Source organism: Sebastes fasciatus, chromosome 20 (assembly GCF_043250625.1).
Source record: "Sebastes fasciatus isolate fSebFas1 chromosome 20, fSebFas1.pri, whole genome shotgun sequence".
Classification (NCBI taxonomy): domain Eukaryota; kingdom Metazoa; phylum Chordata; class Actinopteri; order Perciformes; family Sebastidae; genus Sebastes; species Sebastes fasciatus.
The window spans coordinates 10736667-10750055 of record NC_133814.1 but is presented as its reverse complement, the minus strand read 5'-3'; the positions used below and the strand labels follow the sequence as shown (position 1 = coordinate 10750055).

At 43.7% G+C, this 13389-nt stretch overlaps 1 protein-coding gene across 5 annotated transcripts in view; it reads right to left on the bottom strand.

Moving 5' to 3' along the window:
* The window catches only part of LOC141759106 (myoferlin-like), a 33621-nt gene that overhangs the window by 15369 nt on the left and 4863 nt on the right, over positions 1-13389 (bottom strand). For 3 of the 5 annotated variants that reach the window (XM_074621082.1, XM_074621085.1, XM_074621086.1), the window contains exons 4-22: positions 7326-7434; positions 7136-7229; positions 6868-7025; positions 6168-6296; positions 5133-5195; positions 4994-5044; positions 4877-4907; positions 3377-3492; positions 3105-3231; positions 2806-2909; positions 2632-2700; positions 2491-2534; positions 1806-1888; positions 1600-1638; positions 1146-1270; positions 913-1026; positions 636-813; positions 411-535; positions 126-235 (exon numbers count right to left, since the gene is read on the bottom strand). In XM_074621082.1, the coding sequence (XP_074477183.1) occupies positions 126-235; positions 411-535; positions 636-813; positions 913-1026; positions 1146-1270; positions 1600-1638; positions 1806-1888; positions 2491-2534; positions 2632-2700; positions 2806-2909; positions 3105-3231; positions 3377-3492; positions 4877-4907; positions 4994-5044; positions 5133-5195; positions 6168-6296; positions 6868-7025; positions 7136-7229; positions 7326-7434 (1869 nt within the window). The remainder of the gene's footprint in view (positions 1-125; positions 236-410; positions 536-635; positions 814-912; positions 1027-1145; positions 1271-1599; positions 1639-1805; positions 1889-2490; positions 2535-2631; positions 2701-2805; positions 2910-3104; positions 3232-3376; positions 3493-4876; positions 4908-4993; positions 5045-5132; positions 5196-6167; positions 6297-6867; positions 7026-7135; positions 7230-7325; positions 7435-13389) is intronic. The other 2 variants (XM_074621087.1, XM_074621083.1) reach the window with 1 other exon arrangement.

Genomic DNA, 13389 nt, shown 5'->3' with positions numbered 1-13389 from the left:
GAAACTGAACACATTTTCCTTCCTTTTCATCCAACCCTCTTGGACTCATCTGACTTTTTATGACATTAAAAGATGTGCAGACAACAGAAATGATCTTGATGTATTTTTCATTATCCTCTATTTACCTTTCTAGGTCTTCAATCAGCTGAGTGAGCAACTTCAGCCACACCTCCACAAGCTGGTTTTCAGACACTTTAGCCGAGATGGCAGTTTTGAATAACTCCAGGTTGGATTGCTGCAACAACAACAACACCACAATAGGGATGAGGACTACACTCCCATCTTAAACCTCTATGACTCTCACACCGACACATGTACACACACGTACCAAACATTACTACAATACGGTATGCTTTAATTGCTGCAAAGCTATCAATAAATCATAAACTCAGAGGATAATGCAGTGTTACCAGGCGGTGAGTAATGTAGAGGATGATGTTGACAGAGTCCATGCGGTGGCTGATGTCCTCCCAGAATGAGAGAACCACAACCACTGGTTTAGTGTCCACCCAGGGCAGGTAATAGTAGTGGTTACCTGGAGAAATTACACACCATTTAAAAATCCATGTGACAAGACAGCATGTTTTTAAATGCGTCTTTACTATTAAGAATCACATTGCAGCTTCCTCACTCACCATCAAATACAGCACAGCTATACTGAGTGGTGGAGGCCAGCGGTTTGCAGGTGGTGTCCAATTTGTTGCCGTAGTTACCGATGCTGACCTCAAACTGGATCGGCTCTCCCGGTTCCTGTATCATGGAGGCGCTGTGGAAGACTGCACACAAGCTGTACTTTCTCCTCCTCTGGTACTTCTAATGTAGTGAAGAAAAAAACAGAAAAAGGTAAAGAGAAGTAGAAAATATTTTAACAAACTCAAATTTACCATCAGGGAGAGGCACGTGAAACCGCACCTGCACCACCAGGATGTCATCGTTGTTGATGCTGTCTATTGTTTTGTCCGCTTTCCCCTCCAGCTTAGTGGACAGCTCGACCAGGACCCTGCCCCTGTACGCCACTCCTTCTCCCTGCAAACGCATTGATATGAACTGCTGAATAACTAATAGAGAGGATGTCGGACAGGGATAGACGTGAAGGGAAAGATTAAAATTGCAGATAAGATTCTGAAAAAGCAAGTCTTCACTACCTTGCCATAATTGAGATCCTCATAGGGGTCTGGCAGGCCGGAGAACTCTCTGGGGCTGCCGTACAGGTTGACGTAGCAGGGCCCGAAGACGGGCAGGAAACCCACTTCAGACTGCCCTGTGTTTGCTGGGAGAGACGGAAGTAGACTTAACCTCTTTATGATTGGACTCACGCTAAGCCAAGCAAAGCTTTATTGTTAGTATGTCAGTGTTGCGGCATTTCAGGCGGTGGTGATGGACAGATTGGGATGGAAACAGTGAATGCTGGGTTAAGCAGGTGGCAGGGATTACGACAGCAAAACGGTTAAACACTTAAATACTAACAAAAACAGAGCACAGTTTTATTTAGCAATGTGCACGCACAGAATGAGATTTGTTCAGCAAATTGGCGTGCACGACATGCTTAACGCGCTACATCTCATGCAACACAGAGCAATAAAAAGAGCACAGTTGAACCTTCGTAGGACGGTATTTCCCCATTTCCTGCATGTTCCTCTATTCCAGGAGAAAAAGGACAATTCAAGTACCGTTTAGAAGATAATAAAAACACAAAGCACATAAGAGTAACAACTGTAAAATAGAAATTTTCCAGACTTATTAGGCACATTATTTCCAGCTGAAACATTTCTTTTTGAAATAATGTTTTATTCAAAACAAAATACCTTCTATCTCTCCACCAGAGGAGGCTATCTTGGCCAGGTTCAGGTATGTGGTGCCAATAGCATCATTTCCTGTCAAACGATCCCTGCAATCACACACGACATCTTTACACTCACACTGCACACACACACATGCTGTAGCACTACACCCAATATGAACTGTTAAATAGCATGCAAATTTCACAATGTAGGGGCATTGTTATGCTCGGCTTTTTCACTACCTCTATGAGGGGAAGTACGTGGAACTGAAAATCTCTTAGTTGTTGATCATGTCTACATGTTTTCAACATTGTATGTATTGGCTCAGGGATCCCTGTGTGGTTTTCAACACCTTCTGAGGCACACACAGTTTTTCTAACCTTTTCCTTTTGCACTTGTTTCCTTTCAGCCTTCCTGGACCCTTGTTATCAGACCGTTCATTCGCTCAGAAAGACACAATAATGAAAATTGGCTGAGCGACGGTGCCAACAGGGGAAGGGATGGGCCGGCACAGCCTGAGTCATAGGCTGCTACATTATTGTCTTCTGATGGGGCATGGAAACACAGCTGACCACACTGTAGAAATGTTGTGGGAGACTTTCTCAACCCCAAATAACTCTAAGAAACAAAATAACATGACCTCTTCTTGAACACAAAACGACACAGGCCACAATCTCTTAAATATAAATTGCAATCTCCTTTGACTTACCAATCAAAGACGGTCAGTTTGACGCGCTCACACATGGAGGGGAACTACAGAAAACACAAGAAGAAGCAGGTTAAAAAAAGACTGACATTCATTCATGATGTGTATTTTTATACTTTTGTGCTGCTTGGGTCATCCTCTTACCTTTACTTGGAGGTTCAGCACTTGGTTCCACTCGGGGTTTGCGTTCTTCTCAATGATCTGAGTGCACAGCTGGAGATACGGAAAAAGCACACATCAGCTTTTCTTCTGTTAATGTTATATCCAGAATGCTTACATTTGACACCGCAGCTAAGAAGAGACAAAACGATCGGGAACCTTTTTGCCAGCGAAGCGAGCCTCCAAGAAGGGATCCACCAGGTTCTTCTTGTTTTCATTCCCTCCAAATATTTCTTTCATGCTCTGGACGAATGCATCATCCACTGTAATGAGAAAAAAGTTGGAAGAATTGAATACAGTGTGTTGACATGCATTGCTTTTATCAGTTTTGGAAGCCAGAAAATGGGAAATAATTAAGTTTCAACAAGCTAAACTTCACAAAAAAACAACTTTTTTTTTTTAGTTGTGCTGTTTAAATGACAATTTAATTTTGTTAGAATTACTACAGCGTGTCTTACTCTGGGGAACGTCCTCGGCTCTGAACACCTTCAGTGACAGGGTGGCCCATCGCAGAGTCAGACCAGCTGGCAGCAGCAGGTTACTCTCTATGTCGTCCTGATCGTCATTTAAATCCCTCTTCTCCACCTGCAATATGGGAGGTAGAAAAAAGAAACAGAAAAGAGTTCATGAAAGAGAGCTAGGGGGCATAGCCGCCGTATTTACATGAGGAAAGAGGAAGCAACCAGCGCCAGTGAAAAGTTATCTGAGAGATATAGTCTGTCAGACGTACCGGAGGCTCGTCTCCAGCTCCCACTACAAAGAGGCTGACTTTGAGGTAACCTTTAGCCCCGGAGCTGGAGTCATCTGGGTCATTCAGCAGGAGCCACTTCCTCATGACACAGTGGGCTGCAACAGGACACACACACATATATATATATAAATACACTACTACTAATGATCTCACTCTGTGTGGGTTCATCACTATAAGCAACATCATTCACATACAAGTACTCATGTGACCTTTTGTTAAAGCGTCCGTAGGCAGGATGTTTTTGTCATCATTGGGCAAAAATTCCATAACAACCTTTCAGCATATTGTAATTCAAGTGTTCTGAGAGACTTCTGCACCTCCTCATGGCTCTGTTTTCAGGCTTTAAAAAAATCTAGCCCGTGACGGGAGACTTTGGTCAATCACAGGTCATTTCAGAGAGAGAGCGTTCCTTTTGGCTGTTCATTCAGCTGTCAATCACACGTTAACTCCGATCAAACGGTCAAACTAGGCAGCGCTGATCAAATATGAATCAATATTCTGTTACTGTAAGGCCTATTTCTCTCCTCAAAGGTGTCAGAAACATCACAAACTTTCTCATTTTACAGCTAAACAGTACACTAAAAGATGTTTCTGAAAACATTTGAGGCGAGAAGTAGGCATTACAGTAACAGAATATTGATTCATATTTGATCAGCGCTGCCTAGTTTGACCGTTTGATTGGAGTTTGTGAGTGATTGACAGCTGCTCAGAGACGTCAAGGCTCCAGCTCGGCTCTGATTGGTTGTTTGGTAAATGGTAAATGGACTTGCTTTTATATAGCGCTTTTCTAGTCTTCTGACCACTCAAAGCGCTCTACACTACATGTCAGCATTCACCCATTCACACACACATTCACACACTGATGGCAGAGGCTGCTAAGGTGCCAACTTTGTCCATCATGATCTAACCTAAATACTCATTTACACACCGATGGCTATGCCTTCAGGAGCAACTTGGGGTTAAGTGTCTTGCTCAAGAACTCATAGACATGTGACCCGGAGCAGCCGAGGATCGAACCACCGACCTTCCGATTTGTCGACCTGCTCTACCCTCTGAGCCACACACAGTGGCTCAGAGCCACAGCCGCTCCAGTGTCCTCCGGTCTGTGAAACCAGAGGACACTGGAGGACACAGAGGCACATGATTTTTTTCAGATTACCCGTCTCATGCACTGCTATATAGTGACCATTTTATAAAAATAACTTTTTTTAAATCATATTTGCTCCAATTCTACCTACTGCTGCCCATAATTTAAAAAAAATATTGATTATAGTTGCTTTAATAATAAATTTAAAAAAGAAACATTAACCACATTTATCACATTACAGAAACACCTATTCTGAACATCGCCAACATACAAACCACCTAAAAATAAGACCATAATGACCCTCTCACATTCTGGCCTCCACACGCCAAACAACAGCATCCTCTAAGCAAATGTAAATGACACACAAATCTGTGGTTTTGTGACAAGCTTACCTGGTTCATCATAAACATAACCAACGTCCAGCTGTGTGTGAGAACAAAACGAGATCAGCCAGACATTAACCAACATTATTTGACTTATTAACAATTATGTGACGACAAAAATTATACCTTGAATTGTCCCATCATACTGTCGGCCCTCAGTGAATAGGAATTATACACCTGCAGAGAGGAGAATTCACAGTTTATACAGTATATGTCTACATACTGACAGAGCGTAGGACCTCAAAATTGACATGTGTGTACTGACCCGGAAGCTGAGGTGCTTATCAAACATATCCGTTGGTAGCATGTGGACGTTGTAGAAGAATATCTGCAAAAAAATCATACAAAGTTTCAATAAAGATAAAACGACAAAAGGACAACGTTTAAAGTAGACCCCTCAGCACAACCTAAGCCTGGCAAAATTATTTCAAGTGTGAGGCCTGATAGAATAAAAATGCGTTCCTTTTGATTCTATTTCAAATCTGTGTTGTCTATTGTCTCTCTGTGTGAGAGTGAAGGGATCTTTGTTTTGAGTTATTGTTAACTATTCATTCAAAAGATTCGTCTTCCAAAAAGCTAGAGGCATGGAGAATTGATATACAGGAGGATATTCATGAAGCGGATTGGGAAATGGCTCGGAGGGAGGGGGGACACCTGTAGATTCGGCGTTTTTCCACATTAAACTCAGTGAAATTACAGTCCAGTTCGACCAAAGCACACTTGGTGATTGTTGGAAAGAGTAACGACGACGGTTTAGGTGAGTTTTACTTTGTTTCTGTCCAGTTTGAATGAAGTGTTTTACGCTGCTCCGCTACCTGCAGCTTATCTTAACATAAACAAAAATACACATGGATGATGGCGGAAGCTGCACGGAGAGGGGGGTGGAGGTCTGCGCTCTCCGAGTGCCATTCTAGTTGGAAAGGAAATTCCTCTATGAGCCAAACTTTGTGTGCTGGTAATGTACCCTGACGACTTTGATGTAACTCTGCAGCACTCACTGCTCAGAGCCAGAAGGATAATTGCACACAAAAACATGGATATCCCTGTTATTGGGATGTGGATAAAGGAACTATCAGCCTGTCTCGCTTTGGAGAGACTAACTTATATTGTAAAAAAGGAAAGACAAGAAAACTTTGCTCACTTGTGGAGAACCCTATATGGAGTTTTGGGAATTTCATAATTTTTAATGATTTGAAACTGTCTGGAAAATATGCACTGCTGTGAGTTTTTTTTGTTAATGTTTGTTTAGTATTTCAAATTCAATAAAGAAGAAGGGGGGAAAAAAGTGAAGTGAGAGTACCTCATCAAAGAAGGGGTTGTTTCCCCTCTTGATCCTCGTCCTGTGGGTCTCTCCGCACACATTAACCTTCACCACCGGTTTGACGTTGTTGCCAGACAGCTGACGGGCCTCGATGATTCGGACCCGAATCTGAAGGACACATAGTATCACAGTGTCAGTGTAGATGAATGAATATAACTTACGACCGTATGAGTGCATCCGACTCTGACCAAGAGCATCTCAATATATTTAAAGGAGACATATCATGCTCATTTTCAGGTTCATACTTGTATTTTAGGTTTCTACTAAAACATGTTTACATGCTTTAATGTTCAAAAAACACATTATTTTTCCCTTGTACTGTCTTTCTGAATAATATACCTGTATTCACCCTGAAACCCTTTTTCATGATATGTCCTCTGTAGATTTACAGATAATCTGAGTGAACCTAACCTGGCTAGGAATAACTGTTGTGGCCACCTGAAACTAAACTAACATTTACATTTAAGAGAAAAAAGGAAGGAAATAGTCATTTATTCTTGCAGTATGTAAAGTTTTTCCTGTAATTAATGCCAAAAAATAATTAAAACTTATTTCAGTTTTTGCTGATTGTTTTCTTATTGCTGGCTTTTCAAACATCCACAAAATCCTGTTCTTGATCTGCGTATTAAACATTTAGAACGGTGCCGTAGTTGATGATGAAAAACACTATGAAACTGACCTGGAAGTCCTGAGGTTTATTGACCAGTCGGTGGCGATTCTGTGACCTGGCCAGCCGCCGGCGGATGTTAACATCCTGACCAGGGGCCGAGGGGACCCCTGCGAAGCCGCTTTGGCCCCCATCTGGTAGAGACTCATCCCCCCCGTCACCACCACCACCTAATCAGCAGAAAAACAAGATAATCAAATACCTGGCATGCCTCTAATCAAATTTACCAGTAAACCTTTACTACATTGCACTGCATCACTAAAAATTACATAAAACATACCAGCATCCACTGTGGCGTCTCCTGCTTGAGGGTCGTTGACGTTTGGTGCAGCGTTAGCTGGAGGATCGTAGCCAATCACAAGGTCGATTGTAGCCTGGAAGGGAAATGATTGGCTATATCATTTATTTCTTTAAAAAGGAAGGTAGCCTTCCTGTTACTTATATTATTTAACTCATGAAGAAAAACTTACTCCAATATTCTGTCCACTTTCACCGGCCAAAGGGACATTTTTGGATGGCAGTGATCTCATTTGACCTGAGGCGAGATCTCTCAGACGGATTTTGGTTGACCCAAGGAATCTGTTAGGAAAATAACACAGCAGAAAAACATTACAATACAGAAATATTTTCATATCCACTGTCAGATACTGTGAGTGTATAACATGTGACTTGGGAGAATCGGCACTGATTTCCTGATTTAATAGGGCAAAACGCCGGCTGTTGTTGTTATCAGCCAACATATCAGTGATCAGGTTACAGACCGCACAGAAATTAAATGCTGTATGTACACTGAGTGTACACTCAGTGTACATACACAGTGATGTCACATTCACAAAACGGGCTTATAGAAGGTCACCACCCAGAGCTAACAAACCCTGCCTGCCCAGACAAATAAACGCACCCCATGAACCAACGTACTGTCAACACCGCACAGGAGCTACCTGCCGGTGATTCACGGTGTGTTTAAATCATCTGTGACGACTAGAGAACTGGAAGTTCTTCCCTTTGAAGGTCATTTGAGCACCAGTTATCCAAAGTGATTCTGGAGGCGTTCAAACTAGACCACCTATTATTTACCAGTGGTTAAATAACAATACGGTAAACCTGAATAGTTGGCTGAAAATTACAGGAACTTCCTGAAAACAAAAACATCATCCCTACCGTCTGTGAGTCATTTGACTCTGCGAATGAGTCAAAGAACATTTTACTTATGGATTGTTAATTGCAACATTTCTTGAAAAATTAAGTAATCATTTACATTTTAATGATTAAGTAGAAAAAAAACCAATCTAATGAATCAAACGAATGCAGATAAAGTTGAACTAGAGATGCTATGAGAGCCGTGTGGCTTTAGACTTGAAATGTAACAATAACATTCCTGTTAACTCCTTCATAGATAATTCAAAGAAAAAATTAAATGAAACTAAAGAGTCTGTCTGTGTTAGATCTGACTAACAATAATACTGGAGTCTTGTTACACAAGGAATGTAGCCTTTTCATGTAGTGTCAGTTGAAAAATGGCTCTGTCAGAAGCAGTTTGTTATAGCTTGTGATTGATTGCTGTGTTCCTGAGGTGTAGCCAAAAACTACACAGCTTAAACCTGCAGTAGGCAGAATGTTTTTGGCATCATTGGGAAAAAAATCCATAATAACCTTTCAGCATATTGTAATTCAAGTGTTCTGAGAGATAACTAGACTTCTGCACCTCATCATGGCTCTGTTTTCAGGCTTTAAAAAAAAATCTAGCCCTTGAAGGGAGACTTTGACCAATCACAGGTCATTTCAGAGAGAGAGCATTCCCATTGGCTGTGCTCCAGCTGGTGGGTGGTGCTTGGTATTTCCTCAACTGATCTTAACATGGCTGACGGGTCACAAACCTTCTCATTTTACAGCTAAACAGTACACTACAAGATGTTTCTGAAAACAGTTGAGGTGAGAAATAGGCATTACAGTAACAGAATATTGATTCATATTTGATCAGCGCTGCCTAGTTTGACCGGAGTTTGCGAGTGATTGACAGCTGCTCAGAGACGGTAAGGCTCCAGCTCGGCTCTGATTGGTTGTTTTCCTCCGGTCTGTGTAATCTTGCAGATGCCATTAGGAGCACCGGAGGACACAGAGGCACATGATTTTTTTTTTCAGCTTATCTGTCTCATGCACTACTGTCAGGATATAGTGACCGTTTTATAAAAATAACTTTTTTCTTAATCATATTTGCTACATTTCTACCCACTGCAGCTTTAATTAGAAAAAAACAGTTGTCAAGAAAAGGCTGCAAGTAAAGGATGCAGATAAAGTTGAACAACAGATGCTATGAGAGCTGTGTGGCTTTGGCCTTTTCAATGTAACAATAACGTTCCTCTGTTAACTCCTTCTTAGATATTTCAAGGATAAAATTTAATTAAACTAAATGTGCCAAAGAATCTGACAATAATGCTGGACTCTTTCCATAGAGTGTCAGTTGAAAAAATTCTTCAGAAGCAGTTCGTTATTGCCTGTGGTGGTTGTCTGTCTTGGTATGGAGCCCAAAACTATACAGCTAAATGTGCGGCTTGTTTATGATCAGACATTTAGCTGTAATTATGAGAGCAACAACATACGATAAGCTCCGAGAAGTTTTTTTTAAAACAAATCTCAGATGTTGCCAACGAACCATTAGAAGCCCCGATATTTGAAACACAGATGTTGCTATTATTTTTGTCCTCCCCATTTATATCATTGACAGTATGCTAAATAACAAAAACACCTATTTGTATAATGCAATACTGTACAACAGCACCATGAAATGCAATTAACGATTATTTTCATTTTCCATTAATGTACAGATTATTTTCTAGATTAATCGTTTGGTATAAAATGTCAGATAGTGAAAAATGTCCAAGGTCCATCCATCCATCCATCTTCAACCGCTTATCCGGGATCGGGTCGCGGGGGCAACAGCTCCAGCAGGGGACCCCAAACTTCCCTTTCCCGGGCCACATTAACCAGCTCTGACTGGGGGATCCCGAGGCGTTCCCAGGCCAGAGTAGAGATATAATCTCTCCATCTAGTCCTGGGTCTTCCCCGTGGTCTCCTCCCAGCTGGTCGTGCCTGGAACACCTCCCAAGGGAGGCGCCCAGGAGGCATCCGTGCTAGATGCCCGAACCACCTCAACTGGCTCCTTTCGACGCAAAGGAGCAAGGACTCTACTCCGAGTCCCTCACGGATGACTGAGCTTCTTACCCTATCTCTAAGGGAGACGCCAGCCACCCTCCTGAGGAAACCCATTTCGGCCGCTTGCACCCGCGACCTCGTTCTTTCGGTCATGACCCAACCCTCATGACCATAGGTGAGAGTAGGAACGAAGATTGAACGGTAGATCGAGAGCTTTGCCTTCCGGCTCAGCTCTCTTTTCGTCACAACGGTGCGGTAAAGCGAATGCAATACCGCCCCTGCTGCTCCGATTCTCCGACCAATCTCACGTTCCATCGTCCCCTCACTCGCGAACAAGACCCCGAGATACTTAAACTCCTTCACTTGGGGTAAGGACTCATTCCCTACCCGGAGTAGGCAAACCACCGGTTTCCTGCTGAGAACCATGGCCTCAGATTTAGAGGTGCTGATTCTCATCCCGACTGCGTCACACTCGGCTGCGAACCGATCCAGTGAGTGCTGGAGGTCGCAGACCGATGATGCCAACAGGACCACATCATCTGCAAAAAGCAGCGATGAGATCCTCAGCACACCGATCTGCAAACCCTCCTCCACCCGACTACGCCTCGATATCCTGTCCATGAATATCACGAACAGGATTGGTGACAAAGCGCAGCCCTGGCGGAGGCCAACCCCCACCGGAAACGAGTCCGACTTATTGCCGAGGATCCGAACACAGCTCTCGCTTTGGGCGTACAGGGATTGGATGGCCCTGAGAAGTGCCCCCCTCACCCCATACTCCCGCAGCACCCCCCACAGTATCTCCCGGGGGACCCGGTCATATGCCTTCTCCAAGTCCACAAAACACATGTAGACTGGATGGGCATACTCCCAGGCCCCCTCCAGGATCCTTGCGAGAGTGAAAAGCTGGTCCGTTGTTCCACGGCCAGGACGGAATCCGCATTGTTCCTCTTCGATCTGAGGTTCGACTATCGGCCGAACCCTCCTTTCCAGCACCTTGGAGTAGACTTTACCAGGGAGGCTGAGCAGTGTGATACCCCTGTAATTGGCACACACTCTCTGGTCCCCCTTTTTGAAAAGGGGAACCACCACCCCGGTCTGCCACTCCTTAGGCACTGTCACCGACTTCCACGCGGTGTTGAAGAGACGTGTCATCCAAGACAGCCCCTCCCCACCCAGAGCCTTCAGCATTTCTGGGCGGATCTCATCAACCCCCGGGGCTTTGCCACTGTGGAGTTGTTTGACTACCTCAGTGACTTCCACCAGGGTAATTGATGATGGTCCCCCATCAGCTTCCAGCTCTGCCTCTACCATAGAGGGCGTATTGGTCAGATTCAGAAGTTCCTCAAAGTGCTCCTTCCACCGCCCGATTACCTCCTCAGTTGAGGTCAACAGTGTCCCATCCTTACTGTACACAGCTTGGATGGTTCCCCGTTTCCCCCTCCTAAGGTGCCGGATGGTTTTCCAGAAGCACTTTGGTGCCGACCGAAAGTCCTTCTCCATGGCTGCTCCGAACTCCTCCCACACCCGCTGCTTTGCCTCCGTCACGGCAGTGGCTGCTGCTCTTCGGGCCCGTCGGTACCCTGCAACTGCCTCCGGAGACCTCCGAGATAACATATCCCGGAAGGCCTCCTTCTTCAGTCGGACGGCTTCCCTGACCACCGGTGTCCACCACGGTGTTCGAGGATTGCCGCCCCTTGAGGCACCTAAGACCTTAAAACCACAGCTCACCGCCGCAGCTTCAGCAATGGAAGCTTTGAACATCGTCCACTCGGGTTCAATGCCCCCAACCTCCACAGGGATGCCAGAAAAGCTCCGCCGGAGGTGTGAGTTGAAGATCTCTCGGACAGGGGCCTCCTCCAGACGTTCCCAGTTCACCCTCACTACGCGTTTGGGCTTACCAGGTCTGTCCAGAGTCTTCCCCCACCCTCTGACCCAACTCACCATGTCCAAGGTGATGTCTTTAAATGTCTTGCTTTGTCAGTCCAAAACCCAAACATATTCAGTTTAATATGGTCTAAAAGCAGGGATTCTCCATATTTGAGAGGCTAAAAACAGCAATTTTTGCCATTTTTGCATGAAAGATTACTTTGACGATGATTCAATCAACAATAGTTGCCAATTATATTTCTGTCAATCGACTAATTGTTGCAGCTCTAAACTGCATCCTTTCAACAAAAACTTAGTAGCTATTATTGCATTCATTTAAGTTAAACTGGCAACTCTGTGTATGTTTTGCTGGATAAAATAATGTTTACTGTATTGTCTCCAAAGTAACATAATGTAATGCAGCACATCATGTATAAACTGTATCATTCTTAGGGTGAACTGAGTAATATTATTTTGGCAGCATTCCTGAAGGGAGGAATTTTTACCCAAGAGAGATAACTCAATTACTCACTACGGACGCTAGATCCAATGACAACACTGGAGGCTCAGAATCAGATAGGTCAGATAAGACTGGCAAGAACTCAAAGCTTTCAATTAGATCCAAATATTCAAAGGGTATTTTTCCCCGTTGCTAACCACTTTTACTTGGCCTGAATGGAAAATGTCATGGGACAAAAGAAAATTGCCACCACCAGGCTGCGAGATGCCAACAGAACTTACATTGAGTCATTTGAGCTTGACTTCTATCAGGGAAGCGTACATCAAAGCATTAGCATATCATAAGATTTGTGCTGCACTCCACTGAAAGGAAGATAAATAAATAATTAAATGTTCTATATACAATTACTCAGAGAGCTGCATAGTTGGACAGAGTTTTGTTGGGGAGGAGAGATGATGGTGAGATATTGTTTTGGCAGCGCTACATCAGGAAGGAGGCTGACACTGGGGATTCTCCAGGGAGTCAGTGACTCTATAAGCCTGGTATGTAGCCTCCAATCTCACTGGGTGACCAACAAGGTTAAAGTGTAGTTTTATAATGGCTTTTCAGCAATAATGTTAACAGGATTTGGACGTCAGGTGGGATGTGACTCATTCACTCTGCTATGGAGTTTTTCCTCTCTGCCAGCTGCCTCCAAAACTGTTCAGAAAGTTTAGGTAACCTGATTCAGACACATTACAGCCGTCCCTTCTCAGATATTATTCATTTTGCAACTTTCAGCGTGACTGCGTTCTGATAAGAGCATTCAAATAAGAGATTAACTCATACAGTAAGATTGTAGGGTATCAAACACCACACACACTTGCTTCGAACATCTTCCAAAAGTTATGGAACAGTTATTACCGGCACCCGGATACGGAAGGCATGCTCAGACTGACATTTTCCCCCATTGTTTTCCATGCAAACACACAGTGGTATGACCAAAACAGACTTTGTGACTAGTGCCAAGCCCTGCGTGGTGAGTCACAGGGGAACATCGCACCACAGCTGAA